Source organism: Periplaneta americana, chromosome 2 (genome assembly GCF_040183065.1).
Source record: "Periplaneta americana isolate PAMFEO1 chromosome 2, P.americana_PAMFEO1_priV1, whole genome shotgun sequence".
NCBI classification, from domain to species: Eukaryota; Metazoa; Arthropoda; class Insecta; order Blattodea; family Blattidae; genus Periplaneta; species Periplaneta americana.
The window spans coordinates 19,940,274-19,963,192 of record NC_091118.1 but is presented as its reverse complement, the minus strand read 5'-3'; the positions used below and the strand labels follow the sequence as shown (position 1 = coordinate 19,963,192).

Here is a 22,919-nt window from a genome sequence, read left to right as displayed (position 1 = left end):
AACATCGTGATAACATTTGAATTCATTGACCATTACACATATTTGTCAGATTTAGTCCCTTTAGACTATCAGCTACTTCTTGGATGAGAGGGGGAGGGAGGGAGGAAGGAATGGAAGGAAAGGAAAGAAATTTACATCGTAAGTATTGGGGAAGATTGGTTTGCAGACCAACACAATTTTTTTTAGAGGCTTAGAATGATTTATGGCCACTGTGCTAAGTGTCTAGTCTGGGGTTAAAATGTGACAATCATGAACAAATAAACATTTGTTTAGAGATACAGTAACTTCTTTCATGTTAGGCTAAGAATTTATCAATATTGCCTTGTAGACACATACTAGGGTTGCCAACTTTTTTCAAGAAAATATGGGAGAATAAGGAATCGACTAAATTTTACATAGAAAATTGACAAGTTGTTCAGTTCAGTTACTAAAAACCAACTTTGTTCTACACTTGGGCAGCTAGCCTTAAATTAAGAGTATTTTGACAAGGATTTTGTCTCGCGTAATAGCTGAGTCTCGGGTTCAAATCCTGGTTGGGACAAGTGAGAGGATTGAGGTTTTGCTCTATAAAAAAAAACGCGCACGCACACACACGTTGCCATGTCATTGTTGCATATTTGCCCACTGTTTGTTTCTATTGGCAGATGAAGAGGTATCATATACGGGTCTATGAGCAATATAAGCTGTGAATCATATATGACGAGTAAATAATATTATGAACCTAACTCCAGTGAGCCATGTTAAAAGTTGAATGTCTGGTGTTATGCAATATTGTACAGTACTGCATAGTTTCCACACATTTATTTAAAACTGTTACGTGAAGCATAAAAAGTACAGATAATGAAAAAGAAAATTCGAAAAGGAAAGTTCACTGAATGTAGTAGGGATGTATTCAGTGATAATATGATTAGCAGAGGATTGTGGCCTGTGAAATTGTCCGAGTTAAATCTTTGCGATTTTCATCTGTGGGAATCAATGAAGAAGTATATGAAAATAATTCGCTTAAAATAGAAGAATTTGAAGTCAATATTCCAGCTATAATAGTCATGATTATACTGAAGACGAACTGTATGAAATTAATCCACATATAATATTGAAGATTTAGTTTGTTATTTAAATTTGTAGAATGATAACCTAAAGACAACAGAATATAATAGGTTTTGAAACTGTTAACTTGCTCTCCTGTAAAAACAGCAAAACATGACTGATCAGGTTTTTCCTCTGTACTCTTTAATTGGTTTATTTTACGACAATTTATCAACTGCTATTGTTATCTAGCATCTAAGTGAAATGAAGGTGATAATGCCAGCGAAATGAGTCCAGGGTCCAGCACTGAAAGTTACCCAACATTTGATCTTAATGGATTATGAGGAAAACCTCAACTAGGATTTGAACCCGGACCTGCTAGTTTCGTGGTCAAATATGCTAACCTTTACCCCACATTGGTGGATGTTCTGTTTTATTTAACGACGTTCGCAACTGCAGAGGTTATATAAGCGTCGCCGGATGTACCGGAATTTTGTCCCACAGCAGTTTTTTTACATGCCAGTAAATCTACTGACATTAGCCTGTCGCATTTAAGCACACTTAAATGCCATCGACTTGGCCTGGGATCGAACCCGCAACCTTGGGCATAGAAGGCCAGCGCTATACCAACTCGCCAACCATGTAGACTCCACATTGGTGGACTAAAGACATTTTTATACACTACCATGCAATATTTCTGCTTGTGAATCCTGCTTGCTGTTTTCCACCAAGTGTTCCGTTAGCTTATGAGTAACAGACTTATAAACAGGGGGAAACATTCTCATAAATGACTCAATTGACATGTTTTTCACTTGTGTGTGTCACTAAATGTCTTAGTAAATACTGACGTAATTGAAATCCCTTTCCACAAGTATCACATTTGAAAGGCTTCACCTCGCCATGAGTCAAGGAGTGTCTTATGAGGGACTGGTTATGTATAAATCCCTTTTCACAAACGGTACATTTGAAAGGCTTCTCGCCTGTGTGAGTTAGTACATGCTTCTCCAGATCACTCTCATACCTACAAGACCTATGACACAAACTGCATTTGAAAGGCCTATCACGAGTGTGAGTTGCGGTGTGTTTGTGCAGATATTGTGGTAACGCGAAACTCTTCTCACAAATGTCACACTTGAAAGGCCTCTCGCTTCTGTGTATTACTATGTGATCCAGAAGATCCTGGCGCTCTGCGTAACTCTTCTCACAGAAGGTGCATTTGAAATATTTCTCGCACTTTCGTCTCGCAACATGTTTTTGAAGGTACTGACGTAATGCAAAACTCTTTCCACAATTTTCGCATTTGAAATGCTTTTCATTTCTGTGTGTCGATTCGTGAGTTTGAAGGTGTGAACGGTGTGTGAATTTTTTGTTACAAATGTCGCATTGGAAGTTTTTCTCGCTTGTATGTGTTAAAGCATGTTGCTGCAAATGCTGACGTAACGCAAAACTCTTGTCACAAACGGCACATTTGAAAGGTTTGACGCCTGTGTGTATTATTGCATGACGTAAAAGAGATTGTCTTCGTGTAAAACCCTTATTGCAAAGGTCACATCTGAAAGAGTTCTCTGCAGTATCAAAGTCATCTCCTTCCTCGACTTTCACGTTGTGTTGAGAATATGTGTCGAGGGGCCTGTAAACACAAAAATGGCTGTTCCAACTTGGAATAATAGTACTAGCATTCATACAATACACCATCGGCATTAAATATGCCCTTTACTCAATATTATCAATTAAAATGCTGTTCATAAAACTTTCCGCCCTTTACATAAAGATCAGATTATATCGAATGATCCATTTGGGAGGGCATAAATTAAAAACGCATTCCACTGGTAACAATCAACATGTCTGACCATGAAATGAGCAGATCTGGGTCAAATCCTGGTTGGGGCCTTTTCCGTGGCTTCACCACTCGAGCAATCGCAGCAAAATTGTTGAGAGACTCATTTTGCCTTCAATAAATGCAATTTCATCTATCATGTTTAACAGTTTCAGGTCCAACAAGGATGCAGCAGTCCACACCTGTCGCGTAACGGTTAGCGTGTCTGGCCGCGAAACTAGGTGGGCCGAGTTCGAATCCCGGTCGGGACAAGTTACGGGGTTTAGATTTTTTTCGGGGTTTTCCCTCAACCCAATATGAGAAAATGCTGGGTAACTATCGGTGCTGGACACCGGATTCATTTCACTGGCATTATCATGTTCATCTCATTCAGATGCTAAATAACCTGAGATGTTGATACAGCGTCGTAAAATAACCTACTAAAAAAAAGGATGCAGCAGACGTAGAAATATAATTTCCATACTGATGGCATTATCTGATGAGGCTGCAGAACTGTCAGGGGATGGAGGGGTGTTCATTACAGACTCTGTGAAATTTGGGTGATGTGCAGCTGAATCGAGAGATGGTACTGAACAGTGAATAATGTGACAGCCGGGAAACGATCTCACGACTGGCAGAAGGAGGGCAAGGTCGGCTGTGGCTAGGCGCGGCAAATGAAGTTGCGCGCGCATCTGCTTCGTGGGGCATGTGCTGTGGCATAGAGAGGAGAGACGGCGACTGCGGCAGAGAGGGAAGAAATCCAGAGATTTCGGGAGGTGCCATCTTCTGGACATCCGTAGAAATTTCCAGCATCGTACTTTCCCGAAACTATGGTTTGGTTATAAAAGAAGAGACACAAGTGAGCTGAGAGCAGTTGTTGTTGTAGTCGTTGGACAGCAAGCCAGCCAGTCTTGTGTAGCAGAGAAGCCAGCTTCGAGACTGGAGTTCGACTTGAGTGTGTCCGCAGCTGTGTGAGCGTCCGAAGTCCTGAGTTCGAGTGCAGTGGACCGCAGTTGGGGGACCTGAGTTCGAAGTTCAGTGGACTGTCTCTGAAGGTCTGGGGTTCGAGATACTGTGAACTCGAGTGACTGAGCTAGAAGAACTAGCCAAGGCAAACGAACTGTGAACTGACAGTTCTGTTTTGTAAATAGTGCTTTGTGAACATTAGTTAAGATTAACAGTTCATTGTTGTTCTCAATAATCCACGTAAATTGTCATTGTCGTCTGTGGATTGCAGTAATGAATACTGTGTTACTGTGTGGAGTGGAAATCCCATTGTTGACGGGAGTATTTAAACTAAATTGTAGAAAGTGACTATTGTGAAACGATAAAATTACATTCTTGTTTTGTAATAAAGTTACAATAAAGATATTTACAGAAATGTAGTCCTACGAACTTAAAACAACCATCCCTATTTAAAGAGGTCAGGTCAGCAGAATAAGCCTCAGGCATCAGTGCAAGTCTTCGGGCATCCTCCACAAGAATTAAAAAAAAAAAAAAGAAGACTAAAAAAAATAAATAAAAATTCTGAAACATGAAAATTGTTGCTATTTATCTTTCAGCAATACATAAATATATACTGGAACAATGGTAGTTTTGGCAATAGACTTCAACGTACCCACCATTGTGTACACAACACAATTTATATTGTTAGGCTAATTCTTCCCATATGTATCTTTGAGATAATCAATATCCCTGAGTTGCTGTGCACAGACATTCTTTGCAGAACCCCAAACAAAGAAATCGAGTGGCATCAGGTTTGGAGAATTTTAATATTCAGAATTCTCCCACTACAACTGCACCAGATGATAGTATGGAATAGCCATCTCTGCAGTTATCTGAGAGACATTTTGGGACTTGTTGAGCTAACAGATTTGTTATGCAGGTTTTATAATTTTATATATTGAAGCAAAATGGAATATCCAATTTCATAATAACACAACTGGCACTTTATTTTATTATTTTAAGAAATTTTTATATATATTGGTTTAAATTGTAATTTATTGGTATATTTTTCTTGTTTTGTTAGTAATTCAATTCAGTTTCGAGAACATACCTATAGGCGCCAGTGTGTAACAAGTTAAAAGATCCACTTTTTTCAAATGTGTGATACTATATTATCAATCAGAGCTCTCCATAGACCAACTGATGACGAAACCGTTGTTAAACTGATGTTAATCTTTCAAATTTTACAAAACACAATATGTATATTGCTCAGGCCTTGTAGTAAACAGTATTTTGTTTATTCAGTCTTTGCTAAACATCAATTTGATTTCTTTTGTTTATAAAAACAAAGACACAAAACATCGTGATTTAACATCACATTTTAATTAAAATAACGTTTGTATTGCTCCTGCTATAACGTTTATAATGATTTCATTTTATGACTTCCCTAATGGATCAAACGGTATTATAACCAGAATGTTAGAAGAATGAATAAGTAGGCCTACCTTTCTACCACAATTTTTAGAAAGGCAGAGATTATTTTATGATTTCTCAGAAGTCACACCCTATATAAAAATTATACTCACGTCTCATTCAAGCTTTCATCTTCTTCTGTCACATCTGACATCAGCTCCTCTTTCACACCATCCACATGCCAAGACATTTTCTATAAAAGAATAAATGGTGTCAGAAAAATTACATATAGGCCTACTTTCTTATTAAATATTTCCTAGATCTACATATTGTGGCAGTGTAGTTGTTGATAATGTAACTAATTACATTTTTATTTATATCCAATTTTATTTAACTACAATTAAAAATTATATAGGAGTATGAAATAATTTACTGTGCACAAACTATTTCGTTTTCTGAATATAATGCAAAGTTATGATATATCCGAAAAATGATACCGGAATTCATATATAAACTGTAGGATTTGAGAATATATGTTCTTAATTTGCATAACATTTTTGTTTTGTTCATTCCAAAAGTCAGTACTTAAACAGTCTTGTCAAACTGATCCATTACACCAACTCAGTTGATAGACAACTACCTAAGCAAATTAATTTGTGGGTGTAATCATTGGGGGAAAACCGAAGTCATGAAAATTATAGACGTTGGCAAATGAAAAGGGAACTGATAACATATAGCTGCAAGGTCAGATAGCTGTTCTCTTAAATGTCATGCACACGTAAGATTGCATAGGTCATGTAAATATAAGAAGTGATATAACTGTGCAGATTGGGGGGAGGGGCAATAGGATACATTAAAAAATTTAAATAAACCTATGATGAAGGATCATTGGACCAGAGAAAAATTCTCTCCGGCACCGGATTTCGAACCCGGGTTTTCAGCTCTAAGTGCTGACGCTCTATCCATTAAGCCACACTGGATTCCAATTCCAATGCTGGATTGAATCCTCTCAGTTTAAGCTCCACCTCTTAATTGCCCTATAGTGGCCAACCCTCATGCACTATGTCACAGATGTGTGACAGTGGCACAATGTCTAACACACTATGTACATAGGTGCACTCATTATGAGTGACTAAGTGGCCAGGATCCAACGGAATGAGTGCCGTCTTAAATCACTAAGTAATTATATACGCATATCATATTACTGTGTTGTACCGAAGTAGCCTACATATAATTCTGGGTTATCATACGATGAAGGATCAGTGGAGCAGAGAAATTAGTGCACCTCTGCACCCTATGTTACAACAAGGATAACATAACTAACCTCATCTTCATGCTTCATCCCAGAAACAGAATCTTCATCATCTTCACACTTGATGTTCGATATGCCATCATAGCTCGGGTCAGGAGGTTCAACTTTTATGTCATCCACATTCACTTCCAAGAAATTCCCTACCTGTGTATCAAATATGATAAATCACTGATTGTACTTAGGTGGCCATGAAACAATACAAATATAAGGTAACATGTAATCACCAGGAATAATGATTTCTCCTCTTCTGCATTAGTGTCTTCACTGCTCGGAGCAACTTCGTCAATCTCAGATTCTGTTTTAACCACATCCATAGCAACTGAAAATTAAATCTACAATCTGGTTAGCTTCATGTTAAATGTTATGTTTTATTTAACGACGCTCGCAACTGCAGAGGTTATATCAGCGTCGCCGGATGTGCCGGAGTTTTGTCCCGCAGGAGTTCTTTTACATGCCAGTAAATCTACTGACATGAGCATGTCGCATTTAAGCACACTTAAATGCCATCGACCTGGCCCGGGATCGAACCCGCAACCTTGGGCGTAGAAGGCCAGGGTTAGCTTCATCATTTAAATACATTACTGTACCAAAAACAAACTACTTGAGAAAATCTAAAAACTGGTGCAGCTAAGCTCTTTACAAGGTGTTGAATGCACATATTACAGGGGCGAAAGGCACCATTCTTTCATATTATGGGAACAATTTTAACACCAAAGATGGCGCGAAGGAAGGGCTAGGAAGGATAGCGGAATGGCGCATGTGTCTTTTATTGTAGCCAGAAAAAAAACCCTGTTTCTCAAACAGAACATTCTTTTAGTATGCATCATTGTGATAGTTTCGATATACAGATCACATAAGACCTAGTATTGAAAAATTGCTGGGTAGGTGAAGCAAAACAAGGTGACACTAGAGCTGAGGTAGTTTCGGTGATTTCGGAAGTGAAAATCGTTGAATTTATGAGATTAAACTACCTCAGCGCTCATTTAACCAGAATTATTTTGTGGAGATGCAATTGATCGTATATGCAAGGCACAGACCTAATAAAAGCCTAAACTAACCAAACCTAACCTATTACAGATTCTTATATGCAAGATGTATGTATAGCAGAGTACGAAGTAACCATTTCAGAGCTAGTTTAGCCGAAATCAATACAAACATTTTTAGTATATTTAGCACAAAGTAACTATTATAGTAGCTGGGACAAGATATCATCCTACAGTCACCAGCCACTGAAATTACAAGAAAGCGTCTCTCATAGTATCACTACTCGTCTGATGCATGAAATAGTTGTAATGGGTCACTTAGGCCACATTGCAAGTACTTTAAAATGTATTGTACATTTTATGACTTTCTCAGTTGACAAAATCACATTAGAAAAATAAAATCAACATCACTCATACTTTTTATATTTTTATAAGCTTTGCAGACACAATTAAGTATGCCTAACAAACTAAAAACACAATAATAAGAAACTTCAGCCGATTCGATTACTATTTTGCAATTTCTCGTCATTTAACATGTACCAGTCCTATTCAAAGTACGATCCTTTTGCAGTGAATCCGTTCAATAGGTAAAATGCCCCACAAATCGCACAATGCTGTCACTACCAGTAGAGATTATCGTACATTCCATTTCAAGGAGATATCTTAACGAATTTATCCTTGTGTCAGTGCAGTTTATATTCATGCTGCAACATATTTAACTCTTTCTCTAACCGTCCCACATGTTGACAGACGATGATCGTAATAACTATGATCATGGATTCCTTATAATATTAACTAATGGGATATGGGTCAGATTTCTCATATAAGTATAGTCGCAACAAAATTAAAATGAAAGACTTGTTTGCATCCCGAAATCACACTTGTAACTTATGGGATTTATAGAACCTAAATAAATTCGTGTCCCAAAGTTCAAGGGCTATACACTAGTGACTAGCTACTATTACATTATAGCAAACTACACACTAGGGAGGTTTGAACATGTAGGCCTATGCTTTTAAATCACTCCATCATAGACTATTTTTATAAAATTCGTTATATTACGGTGCAGTACTGTATTAAGAAGACAGTGTCCTAATGCCTAAAACATTACAATATTTAAAAAATGCAAAGAAGCTACCAATAATGCCACTGTTCGAAGTTAACATGTTATTCTACATTATAGCTATTTCCCCCCAAAGCATCTTCAGATTTCATGGCTCCAATTACTGATGAGGTATCTATTCATGTTTAGGCTCTACTTAATGTACAAGTCATCAATCAGGCAAGCATTTTCATCTACTAACTACTATGCTGGCATGCTGAGATCACTATGCCCTAGAGTGCCTCGCCACTGATGATGTCTACCAGAGCTTTAGACAAAACATTGTCACTAGACTACGGCCTCTTAGGCTATGATCGCCGATGATTATAAACGCTGGCGATGATCGTCAGGAAGTGGTTTCTTTATCAGCGTACATCGCTGTCAATTTTCATTTGTTTTGTTACCATAACGCGATTCAAATTTCTACACGGCATTCTCTAAATACCTATTACTGAACATGTACGCGGCGATGTGTCTCCTGAATTTGCTTCAGCGATCTGCGTCGTGTCCAACGATCTACATTGGCGATCATCACTGTAAAGAAACCGTGCACATTCATTTTAACTGCTAGCAACTCCAGGCGACAATCGCCAGCAATGTGTGCCCGAAGATGATCACCATAAGCAAACCCCAGCTTTAGCCCAGAAAACATTCACCTCCCCCCCCCCCCCATCGACGCCAGGATACATTCAAAGGTTCACCAATTGTTTTGCTTTGTAAATATAGCGAGGAGTTTGCAGTTGAACATGGTCATACAAATACAATCCACACACTTTGGAAGAGCTGAAGATTATTATTATTATTATTATTATTATTATTATTATTATTATTTTTACTATTATTATTATTATTATTATTATTATCATCATTATATATGCAATAATAATAGTAATGAATTATGTAAAATGTTATGTAAGCAAGGAAAAACAAGAGTTGCTGATGTAAAACAGAATATTTAAACTGCAATAATAATTACCAACAAGTATAATAAAATAAATGTTAGCATTTTTACATACCTAGTCAGTGGGATGTGTACCCCTTGAGACAACACCGTATACCCCATTGAATACTACTGATCTAGAAGACAGGAATGGACAGAAGTGAGAAATAACATTGCTAGTGTTTTACATTGGTGAACTTTTTATTATTTTTTTAACGAGAAAAAACACTGTAGGCCTATATTACGTATTAAACATGCACATTTATTTAATCCTAGTTGTTGTTGTTTAGTCAGCTGTCCCAAGACAGGTTTGAACCTCACAAGTGATACCAACAAGGCAACATTTATGAGGCAACTAGGCCTGGAGATAATAGGGCAGGGTGGCCAATTCCTTATGTGCAATATAAATATTGATAAAAAATCATAGAGACCATGTTTTAAACTGTTGTTGTTGTTTTCTAATGCCAGGCGTTTGACAATAAAGTCATTTAACCTCTTGCACTCCAATATTTTTCAAAGATAATATCATGGTCAGCCACTGAAGCACAGATTTTGAGGAGTTCCGAATTCATTTCCTGGTTTGAGTTGCACAATGGGCAGTTAGGGGACTGATATATTCCAATTCTATGCAGGTGTTTGGCCAAACAATCATGGCCTGTTGCCAATCTAAATGCAGCTACAGACGATTTTCGTGGTAAATCGGGAATTAACTGTGGATTATTAAACTATACAATACATTCATTGGCATTACTGTAGGTTGACATAATGACAAATCAAATAATGTAGACCTAACTCTTCCTTTTGTACATTATGCAGTTCTAATGAACCCATAAACTTAGAATATTTAGGAAGATAAAGAAGATTCTATAACTCAAAAATACTGGAGTGCAAGAGAAATAATGGCTTCATTGTCAAACGTCTAGGCATTTAAACAACAATAACATAATGTAGACCTAGTCCGCCAAGTTAGCTCTGTGGTAGCGTGCCTGTCTCCAGACTAGCCAGCTCGGGTTCAATTTGTGGCAGGGTCGGAAATTTTGATGTAAAATTTCTATCTCTGGACTAGGAGAGATGGCGGTGCACAACTTCTAATTACTAAATTCGACAGCAGTAGGCTACATGCCGACACCAGGTTTTCCCTTCTCCCCTCCTCACCATTCCCTTCACTACACTTACACATACACTCACTCTAGTACACGACAAAACTCTTCACAGATACACATCATGCATAACGTGGCCAGCCGAAGTGGTGTGCAACTTGAAAATGGGTCACAGTCCTGCCATCTATCCACAGTACGTGGAACCCGAATCACGCAAAATGAAATGGGTAGGCATTATGCGCGCACACACGCACGCGCACGCGCACACGCACACGCACACACGCGCGCGCACACACACACACACACACACACACACACACACACACAGATATATAACGTAGACCTAGAGTCTTATATAAAGGTGAATACTTACACAGTGATAAAGTAATATAAACTACTGAATATATTTATGTATAAATAATGACAAATATGTTATATAAACTCAAACCTGTGTAAGAAAAAAACAACTGTATTATAGAGAATAAATTAAATGTATCAATGAGGGGAGCATACAGCTATTGTCAGGGACAGAGGAATGTCATGTGCTGTAAATGCACATAACAAAGTAGTGACAGCTTTCTATAAACAAAATCTAGTTAATGTTATGAGCTCTCATTGAAAACTATTATTAACAATGACAAATGCAATAAATTATCTAAAATTAAGTAAAATTACAAAAATTTTTACTAGCAAATATTCTTTTCTTAAAATGACAAAAAAACATAATTTGAGTTCACACTTCAGCACATATAACTAGGAATATCTATTTTATAGTCTAAGTACTGTCGTAAGATTTCATTTCTCTCTTCGATCAGCTTATTTTTGTAACGACGTTCAATCAACTTTTCCTTTTGAATTTGCAGTTTCTCCCTCTCTATAGTTAGCATATTATTATAGTATTCCTTTCTGTCTTTCCTCATTTGTGCTAAAATTAATTTTCTGGGTTCTGTTTTCTTCTTTTTAAGTGGTGTTGATGATTCTGCAACTTCAGCGCTTGTTGAAGGCGAATTTTCTCTTCCACTATCAATGGGCAGATCACTAATGTTCCTTGCACCAGAGGTTGGAATTTCCTGAATTACAGTGTTTGAGGACAACGATAATTCTGGCTGAATATTTCTCTTCTTGCCGAAAACATCGGCCATTTCATCTTCGTATATAAACTGTTTACGGATCCTTCCAGTTTTGCCGGTATTGTTATTGTCAACAATTTTTTTATAATTTCTTTCAAGAACTCGCCACCTGTTCTCACACTGCGAAGGAGTGAAACTTGTTTTATGACTTCCGTTGATTTTGTTACACAAAATCTCCCATAATTTCTTCATGTTTCGAATTTCCATCGTACCTAATTTCGATTTAAATACTTTATAATGGTCAATCAGAGCACGAGTAGTATTCTCATTCCAATACACTTGTTCATGTACAGTCGTTGAAGTTTCATTCATCATTAAAAAATTCTCGTAACTCTGCAAATAAGGAAATTCAGAGTATGTTAACTTTAATTTAATAATTGTATAATAATATATTATATTAGTGAGAGGTTCGGGAGTTAAACACGGTAAGTGACGTTTTAGTGTTTTGGAGTTATTAGGTACCGTAGGTAATAGTATATTGTGATACAAGTATGGTAGGTCCATTACAACAGAATTGAGGAAAAGTTAGAAGACAAAACGAAGTCTATTTTTTGGCCGATCTTAATAAAAAAATAATTATTATTAATCATTTTTAATTCTGCAGTGTTTGCGAAAAGTGACATAAGTCAGTTTCCACAAACCTTTTTTGATAATTTATTGCAACTTACACTGGTTTATGTCGATTTGATTTTTTTCTGTATGAATTATTGTAATGGGAGAAATACTTATGTATTTCTTTCCAAGCGAGCAGATGTTCCGTAAGTTGACAATAAATTATCAAAAAAGGTTTGTGGAAACTGACTTATATCACTTTTCCCGAGCATTGCAGAATTTATATAAATAGCTTGCTTTGGATGCTAACATTTTCATGTGTGATTACCGTTTGTTATTTATCAATAGGCGTCATTCATTTGTTATTATTCGTATTTGTTGATTGGTATTATTCATTTGTTATTATTCAGTGGCAGTAATACAGAAAGTTTAGTTTTGTCTTCAAAAAAGTAGGTAGGTGACACAATTATACATCAATAGAAATAAATAGCATACAGAAAATGTTTGTAAGTGACACATTAATTATACATCACTGTAAATAAACTGCATACCAGTATAGGTTCATGCTTGAATACATATTTTACTCCATGAATGTTTTTGTGTTCAGCCATGACCCCACAAGTGGCACTCAGAGCAACAACAGGAAGTGTCAGAAATGGGTTTCACGCTTACGTCTTATCTACATTAAGTCCTGTTTTCTTACAAATTTCCATTCTAATAAATTAATTTAGAAAGTGTACATGTATCATAAGACATTTAGTTACTGCCTCATAGCACATAGTGGTGCACGACACTGATAGTTCGTTACTTTTAAGTAAATAAATAAAAGTTGATTTGATTTATTTACTTACTGCACGTTTGTTGTAAGTTTAACTTACAAGGCCTACCAACATCTTTGGTAATGTTGTTAAAAAACACGATAGGCCAAAAACATTTACAGTACATGCAACAGTTTGTATAGTTATTAGAAAAGTAAAATCTGTATACTTCTGCTATCTTTTGAGATGTTGAAAAACTACTGCATTAGACGCAGAATGTAAGATTGCATATTATACGCTACATATCTCATTTTGACCAAAATGTCAGTTACCATATTTTACGTCCAAGCCCCTCAATTATCTGTCAATAGAGGAATACTTGCATACTGGTACAAGGTTCTGACGTAGTTAAAATCTTACAATTACAAATTTAAGAACAGAAATAGAAATTAATTTGTAGCCTATATACAGAAATATTAATTTTAAGATATTCTGGAAATTGTATTTCATCAACAGAGAAATACTTGATGTTCTAATGCTTTTGCTAAGACGTATTTACAATGCTTCAACAATTTAGAATTCATATCATACGAACCACAATCTGTATTTTTATTTGGGAGTCTTGTTTTAATGTTATGAGTTGCACTAAATGTAGTAGGCTTGATGAAAAAAAGAAGTGAGGTTTTCTCAATATTATGACCTTGTCCTAGTTCGATTCTTGTTGAGATATCACCACCTACAATTAGGAATAACTTTTTAGGCTACATGTTTACATGTCTGTTCAGGATCCTGGACTACCACAGCTTTCCTTCATTATGAATTTTTCAATTCTTGAGCATTTTATTGTCATGTACCATAATGTCACTACAGGACTAGCAGAATCACGTATAAGTTTTTTGTCTGGGAAGAGAACACGATTTTTTAGCAGAGATCATTTAGGGTATATTGCGTGGAGTATTCCCTCCATGTTTCCTCTGAACTGAACTATTTTTCATACTGCAAACTGGAGTAAACTTGACCATAAAAAAAACGGATTTAAATATATCACATACATTAAACACAGTATTAATATTTATTATTTTTCCTCCATTTCTTAAGAACTTTTTATTATTTTAAGCCACAAATAGGACTAATATTAAGGTTTAATGTTTTTTATGGTCAAGATTAATCCACTTCAGAGTACATTTCCAGTTTCCACATATAGGCCTATAGCGGTTACAGAATAAGAAGGCATATGGCCTAAGCCAATTGAGTGCTAGCAACAGTTCGACATTGTCACACGGTGCACGGTTCACGAGACGTGGAAGACAGACAACAGATAAGGAGAGAACATATCAGTTGCAGCCCTCTCGCTGAGCGAGCGGGTCGAGACCTGTTTCTTCATTGTGTGTAATGTTTAAATATAATTACTCTTACTGAAGTAATTCTCATCTCAATTTTTATTACTTTTTCGCTTCATAGATCAGTAGCTCTTGGAGTCACTGACTTGCGAAATAAAGTGATAGATACGTAGAAATTTACTTTGCTAATGTCTGAGAAAGAATGTTTTAATTCTTACTCAGATTTCCTTGTACAGCAAAGCTGAATTTATTATTGTTTATTTCTCCAGAGGAAAGATAAGGTACAATTTGTTTGTAGGGGCAGCCTAAGAATCTAGCGATAAAACAAAAACATATCTGTAGATATGTAATTTAGTATTGAAGTTGGAAAGTATTTTATTTTTCCTCCGTTAAATGAAGCCTATATAATTTAATTTAATTCTCTAGCTTATACATACCTAGGGGTCCAGGGTTCTACATTCTGGTTACGAATCTGGCTATAATGCAACGTAATCATAATGTCTGTTCATATATAATTCAGTACTCATACTGGAACTGTAGATTATTTTATTTTTCTCTGATAAACTAAGTCTATCTAATTTTATTTTATCATATAATTTTTACATATCTAGAGGTCCAGTGTTCCATATTCTGGCTAAGAATCCGGCTATAAGAATATAAGCATATCTGTTCATATGTAGGCCTAATTCAGTACTCATATTGAAACTGAAGATTACTTTCTTTTACTTTATTAAATCAATCAAGACTATCTAATTTAATTTAATCCTCAAGCTTATACCTACCTAGAAGTCCAGGATTCTATGTTCTGTCACTCTGGCCTGTGGCAATATAAACCTACGAGTGAAGGTAGTTGTACAGAAGCGAATATGAAAACCGTAATCCAATAATATCGTTAATATATTGAAGATAAAATTGTATATTAGAAAAAATCGTATAAAGTGTAATATATATATATAACGAAAGGTTTTTAAAATAGAAATTGAGTTTTGGAATTATAAAATCTCCTCGTTCCTAGCATGCCTGTATTTATTTTAAAAGTGAAATGTATAAAATCTCCTCGTTCCTAGCATGCCTGTATTTATTTTAAAAGTGAAATGTAGTTAATGTGCTTCATTTTATAAAGTTTTCTAATGCTCTTAAGCAAGAATGTTGTTAATGCTCTTCGTACAATTCATGGAAAAAGAGGCAGGAGTGTTTATGTTTACAATATCATCCAAATATCTCATATGTTAATGCAATATTTCGTCTTATACCATGTATAATATTCCAATGAAAAGTGAAAATCGTACCTATGATTATTCTCAGCTTTCTTCTTCTTTCCACGTTCTATTTTAATGGCACTGCTAACACATACTGCTAATGTATTTAAAATATCGTACGATGAAGTAATACACAGTTCTGAAAATTGTACAAATAATTAACACGTTTGTTTTGCGTTATTTTCCAGGAGAGGTAAATTCAAGTATACCACCTATTTTAATTGTCGCTTTGTCCTGTCCGAGAATATGAGATAACGTATGCACTTCTAAACCACATGTCTCTGCAGTCAGATTCTTTGTTCATGAAGAACTGACACGCACTGAATCATAAGTTAGTCCTTTAAAAAAAATTATATACAAAAATACCATACTCCTCGCTTGTGAGTGTTGGACTATCCCTTTGCGTATAACAGATGAAACACCAGAGCCAATTGCAATCCCTTCAAGAGACATTGTTATGGTAAGTTACAATCACACAAGAGAAAACAGTCCACATCTGAATTTGAAAATAAACAGAATCTATCTTCGTTTACAGAGACTGAATTCAGAGCAAAATATGTTCTATGCTGTAGGTTGGATATCTCTGTTTAGTCTTAAAGCGATAACACGCGAACCAGTTGACATACAATTGCCATTCTTGTACTGTTGGATTCAGAATTCGGAGCCCTATCGAATGGCATTGCTTAAAATTCATTCCTAGCCATAAGTATTGTGCGCGCAAGAAAGAAACTAATACGGGACGCTTTAGTGAGACTTCGCGACGATTTAACTAGGCAACACTGGTTCACTGTCACGGGCTAGTCGAGATAGACCGGCCTGAACTAGCTCCGCCTTTTATGCCTTCTTATTCTGAAAGCGCTCTAGTTTCTAAGTTCGTATCACACTCATAGGCTTATGTAATTTACATGCACTTGCTGTTAATGTGATGTAGACAAGAACAAATGAACACACAATTTGATTGAAATAAACATTTTAATTTCAATTAACAAAAAATTGTACTTTCATTTGCAATAGCTAACAACCACCAATGTAGGAAAATGTAACGCATTTTTCATTTGAGCAAAGTCATTAGCTAGGGTGTCTTTTATTTCTTAAGCATTTATAAAAGTGAAATACTGTAATATTAGAAGTACAGTTCTCACACTTTTATATAATAATAGGACTACTACTCAATTATTAATTTTTTAACATCATAAACTCAGGGGAGGGCAACTGACCCCTCCCAAACCCTGCTAAATGAGGTCTTTCAAATCAAATAATGAAATATGTAGTAGAATTCACTCCTCTTTCATCTACGTTATCTACATTACGTACGTGTTCTCAAGAATTCAAATGAAAATATAGTTACATGCCATTTGATTATTTCAGTTGCACTTCAAAAATATAATTTATTCCGAGTACTTCTTTTTAAAAGTAAAGACCTTCCTGCTGTGCGATATCACGTGATCAAATATGTGATATGACTTTCTTTCAAAGATTGTTTGAAATTGGTTTCCAATTGAGTACTGGTGAGCATGTGGGTTAGTTAAGGTTGGCAACAGTTTTCAAGCAGTCACAAACTCGCTGCAGAAACAAACCTAATAAGTTGTGATTTATAAAACATTGTTGCGCATGACTTTCATTATGACCCTTGGATATACCAGAGTTGTATAAAACTGAAAATTAAGGGATTAGTGAATCACCATGCGGGGGGGGGGGGGGGGTGCGTGTGTGTGTGTGTGTGTGTGTGTGTGTGTGCGCGCGTGCGTGTGTATTAGTTATTCATTTATAATTTAAGTAAGCATTCTTTCTTACACTATTAATTTGAAATGGTCTGTAAATTTGATTTCGCATCAGATTTCTTCATTAATTGGAACTAAAGAAGTTGGACAGATATTTTCTGCAAAAAAATGCAACTGCATAAAGCTTCCCTAAAATACGGAAAGTGATTTTTTTTATAATCTACGTATGTAACTGATTGACCCTTTGACTTTCTAAACCAACCTTTTTGCAACTCTTAACTGTGGGACTTCTTCAAATGAGCAACCACCTACGAAACAAGAGTTTGATGTGACTAAGATCCACTATATCGTAACAAAAACACCACAGCATAAAAAATATGATTAAAAGAAAAAAAAATGTATACATATTTACAAATAATTGGACAGAACACAATGAAATTAGCTACAGATACTGACAATGTGAAAGAAAGAATTACGTAGGCATTTGAAAATAATTCTTTTTTCCTGTTCTGGAGGTGTAGGCAGAAATAAAATTAGTTGGTAAGGAATGGATGTCTCACCTTAAATTCGTATTTCACCGAGGGTAATGGAGCAGAAAGTGGAGCTCTTTCACATTTTACCACTTGATCCAGATCATTGGAAGGTTTCTCGCACTCCACCTTAATTCCATCGTTACATTGTAAGAACGAATCTCCATCCTAAGAGAAGAAAATCATTCATATTCTTAGGGTCGGTTAAACAATAAAGCGCAATATTATTTTCTACTACTACTCTAGTAACACAGAAAAATGATATTAATGTTATTATAAATAATAACAATAATAATAATAATATATTAACATATCTACTGGAAATAATATATTTATTATTATTATTATTATTATTATTATTATTATTCCTATTATTATTCCTATTATTATTCGAATTGCTGTATTTGCATCTATGAATTGAAAGCAGGCAGTGAAAGGAATAAGCAAGAAATGTACTTTCATTTCTCTGCATCATGTGTACACTATAACATTTTTCGTCCTATTATTATTAGTCAATTTCGCTTTGTTTTTCAATTATAGTTAGACCTGCTTTTTAGTTCATGTATGTTTACTTATTACAACTTTATTATTACATCTTGGTTTGCAAAGTCCATGGGTATTTCTACAGAGAACTCAAAATGGCCACCATGAGTTCTAATACAGGCTTCTAAGCACTGTCTCATGGACTATCCTACTCTCTCACATATGCCAGGTATCTATTATATCTGCGGACATCCTTCAAGTTAGTGAAGAATTTCTATGTTCACAATAGGTCTCGAATACGCAATTGCAAATAAATCTCGAATCTTTCACTATCTCTTGTTTTCAGTTGCCAAGTGACAATAATGAGATCATTTTTTTACAAGGTCTACTGATTTAATAAACATGACCCAGTAGTGTAAGAACCATATGAAATAAAAGTATTTGTAACTAAAAGAAAAAGGAAAGCGAAATTGATTAGGTATGTAATTATTTAGAGCAACTTTTTCTTTTGTTTTTAGATCCCCTATCCACGATAGTATGTTTTTTCGTTGTTACAGCAAACGACCGTCACTATTGGAAGTTGATTTTACTGAATTCAGAGTTGCCAACTTAGATAAGTATGTTGAAATATTACAAATAACTACTCTAGGGTTGTAATTAAAACTACTCCTGCCATCTACCGACACCTATGACAAACTTCTTACTGAGAATCAGTCATCTGTTCATTAATATACGTAGATACTGTAATTATATTAATATTTTTAAAAATATTATTTTCAAAATATACAATCGTGCAAAAAGTACTGTACAATACACGTTTGTTAAGTGCATTTCAAACTGAAAGACTCGCTCTGGTCATTTTTCAAACCTTTCCTCGATTTTGTAAAACACACTTCCCAACCTTGTATCGTAATATACTATTGCATCCATATTCATATGTGTGTGGTTTTGTACATGCACTTAAATATAATACTGGTTCTGTACAAGAATGTGAGAAGTTATACAAAATTACATTACCGCTGAGAGACTATTTTCTTCATTTGTTCTGTTGTCTGGTAGAGCCAACGGGTCAAATTCAGATTTGACTTTCATATCATCCATTAGGCCTATAACTGAAAAGTGAATTAAAAACCTATATTTCCCTGTCAGTTAAGTGGTATTAAAACAGATAATATTCATAATTATTAAGGTACACAGATTCCGGACAAATATTTATTAACACAATGAAGGAATAAGAACCTAGAAAAAAAAAAAAAAAAGAGGCAGAATTATATTGCAGTGTACATTTCCATAAAACAGACACGAAACATATTAAAAAACTTAGTACAACTGTCACAAAAACCAAAAGAATGATGACAATAACAAAGGACAAAGAAAAAAAACATAATTAAAAATGATTTGCTTCACAATAACCATCTTGAAGTGACAAAAAAAATTAAAATAAAAAAAAATGTGTTTCCTGTCTATTAGTTCAGATTGTAGTTTACATCAGAAAGAAGAAATAGAGAAATATCTCCTTCAGTTTACATGATCTTTTGATAACATGTAACTTAATATCAACCTAGATATTTCTTTAGAGAAAGTGAACCACAATAATCTCCTCTTCTCCACTATTATCAGGTCACTTAACTTATGTCCCAAGGAGTCATCATACTTTTATTTTATTCGGGGATAACGAATACTTCTCCAGGAAATTTACATACAAACTTACCCATGTTTCGTGTGACACACCATCCACCATGTTGCAAGCCACTGCCCACCTGACCTATCATTCACAGTAATTAGTCTTTGACAACATTACTCTCTTCCCTTTCAAACAGTATTTTCCCTGGACCTCTTCAGCCGACTACACCATATCAAGATCTGAAATTGTTCAAGCAACTGCCACAATAGCTCGGTGGAAGTGTGAGTGACTGAAGAACCAAGGAAGGATGGTTTGAGTTTACGTCAAGTAAAGAAATTTTATAAAGTTGTGTAGCCTATATGTAATAAAATTGTACCTTGTAAATACAGGAACATCACACTGACAATGAAAGGAAGATAGGCTAAGAGATAAGAGACAGTTAAAAAAAAAGGGATAATCAGAAGATATTCAGGAGGAACAGATGCAAGTAACAACTAGTACATATAAAGAAAATTTTCATCTTACCTCTAGTTCTTCCATTTCCTAACAAATGGCTCCCCTCTCTGCTGGCTTTCCCCTCCTTACAACCCCCTCCCTCCCAAGTGATCCATTAAATCAGGTTCAGGGCACAGGGCTTATGGTGGTTCACTTTCTCTAAAGTTTTCCACACTGTACAGAATAGACAGCACACACACATCTACAGTATATAGTAGATATTTATATTCAGGATAGTGATGCCTCACATAAAGGCCCTAGTCTCTCCTGCCATAATCCAATCCTTACCTGCCTGTGGTACACCTGCTATAAAAGACAAGGCTCTGGGACCGAGGCAGTATAACTCTTTCATCCAAACTTTGGAAAGAATACGCAACAGCTGGGAGGAGATTGTTATGGAACACTAGGCCCAACACAGGAATCTCTGCTGCTGACAACGAGGATGATTCATTTTCATGCATCGAACATAAGTTACTGCAAAACAAGTCATTTCGATGATGCTTAATGTCTACCAATCCTTCATCTTCTATGCAGTTTTAAGATAATGGAATGATTCAAAAGATAATATATTATATTATATGCATGATTTCAAATGGTAGGCCTATAGGCTATGTGTTAGGCTACATAACTGTTGATCGGGAGGAGGGGGGAGAAAGACTATTGGAATTTCCCGGTCTCTGTTCGGGTCAAACAACCTGAGAGATATGATATTTTAATCTTGGCCGTGAATTTTGGTGAAGTCCAGAGGGTCTAATTACTCACATCCACTCTGGGGCCTCCTGCGATCTTTTAAGATGCGAAAGAGAAAAGTAATGGGAAGCTATCACATTTATCCTTCCCATGGCGTGATGAGTCATTCTACAGTAAAAGATTCCAGTTCATTCGTGGCAGAAGAAGATATCAGATGAGAGACGACATTAAGATATACTATGAATCATATGTGGAGACTAAAAGGAAGGCAGAAAATAGGAGATTAGAGAATGCTGGGTTTGCAGTGAAAAACCTGCCCTTAAGCAGAAAACTATGAATTAATGAACTATTGGTCACAAAAATGAAATATAGCAGAGAGAGATTACATTTTCAGTGCTACCATTGCAAACACAAAGAGAGAGAGAGAGAGAGAGAGAGGGGGGGGGGGCAACTTATTTCTGCTGTGGTCATTCTGTATGTGATCTGTGTTTTGTAACCACAACTACAAATTAAGCTAAGGAATAAAATAACGAATGTGAAATGTTATTATATCCTAGACCAAAGTAACCTCGTTAGTAAGTATCGGCCAATTCAGGTACAGGGCACATACTTTATTGTTACCGGTACAATGTAAAGAGACCGACAATAGCCTATGAGAACGTTAAATAAAATAGCGGATAAATTGCAGTGGGTATTGAGTCAACTTGCGACTGAAATACCTACGTCTTCGACAAATACTACTTACTGTACCTTCGCTGACAATGGGTTATTAGGCCTACTGGAACAGTGGCGAGACAAAAGCATGGTAACATGTTAGGGGGTCTACTGGGACACTGCAATGTATCAAAAAAAAAAAAAAAAAAAAAAAAAAAAAAAAAAAAAAACTCCCGAATGTTGCCAAATTTTAGAACATGGATATCTTCTTTTTCCTCTTACTCCAAAATTCCAACCTTGTGCACACAAAATAAATTATTGGCACTGAAAAGTGGCTTTTCGTAAGCATGACGATGGGCATTCGACAAACACAGAAAAATCTGCTCCTTTTACAATCCTACACCAGTGAAGTAACTTACCTTTGTATCCTCTTTTCGTAATAAGCCTACTTTATTAACACAAAATAAACTCAAACCAGGTATCATCCAAGAAGCACTTATATTTCTTTACACAGAAGCAATTTTATCCGTCATCTCATCTTACCACCACAGTCTTACCACTTTAGCAATAGGCTTCGACCAGCCAGAGTTATTGTGATAACTGAAAGCATACACGGGGGATCGAACCCGGCCTATTAAAGAATTAAACACAGGTGACAGATTGTCGATATAATTGCTGACGCACAATGTCGATCATGGGATCGATAGCATCCAATATGTCGACAATTATCAACTATTAAGCAGCAATTTCTCATTATGTTTGACAGAAATTAACTATTGTAAGAAGAAGAAGGGTATGAAGGATACCTGCAATATCCATCGATCCAAGAGAGCCCTTTTTCGACCTAAACATCAGGACCTTCTAAATATTACCAGCCTAGATCATATATATATGTATATATATATATATATATATATATATATATATATATATATATATATATATATATATATGATCTGGGCTACCAGGTAATAGAAAGGTCCTGGATGTAGTCCACACCTGTGGAGTAACGGTCAGCGCGTCTGGTCGCGAAATCACGTGGCCCG

The 22,919-nt window shown here is 35.7% G+C and overlaps 1 protein-coding gene across 9 annotated transcripts; it reads right to left on the bottom strand.

Moving 5' to 3' along the window:
- Positions 1-22,707, bottom strand: LOC138715421 (gastrula zinc finger protein XlCGF57.1-like). Of its 9 annotated transcripts, XM_069848324.1 has the most exons (7): positions 22,293-22,610; positions 19,428-19,522; positions 17,958-18,095; positions 6,737-6,844; positions 6,525-6,656; positions 5,374-5,453; positions 1-2,656 (listed from the first exon to the last, which is right to left on the bottom strand). In XM_069848324.1, the coding sequence occupies exons 4-7, from the start codon at positions 6,824-6,826 to the stop codon at positions 1,819-1,821; spliced, it is 1,140 nt and encodes a 379-aa protein (XP_069704425.1). In that variant the 5' UTR covers positions 6,827-6,844; positions 17,958-18,095; positions 19,428-19,522; positions 22,293-22,610; the 3' UTR covers positions 1-1,818. The 9 variants fall into 9 exon arrangements, with proteins under 9 accessions (XP_069704425.1, XP_069704411.1, XP_069704419.1 ...); XM_069848310.1 differs by lacking the exons at positions 17,958-18,095; positions 19,428-19,522; positions 22,293-22,610 and adding an exon at positions 7,913-9,356 and having other exon boundaries at positions 6,737-6,831; XM_069848318.1 differs by lacking the exons at positions 17,958-18,095; positions 19,428-19,522; positions 22,293-22,610 and adding an exon at positions 7,913-9,355.
- Positions 22,708-22,919: the final 212 nt, after the last annotated feature.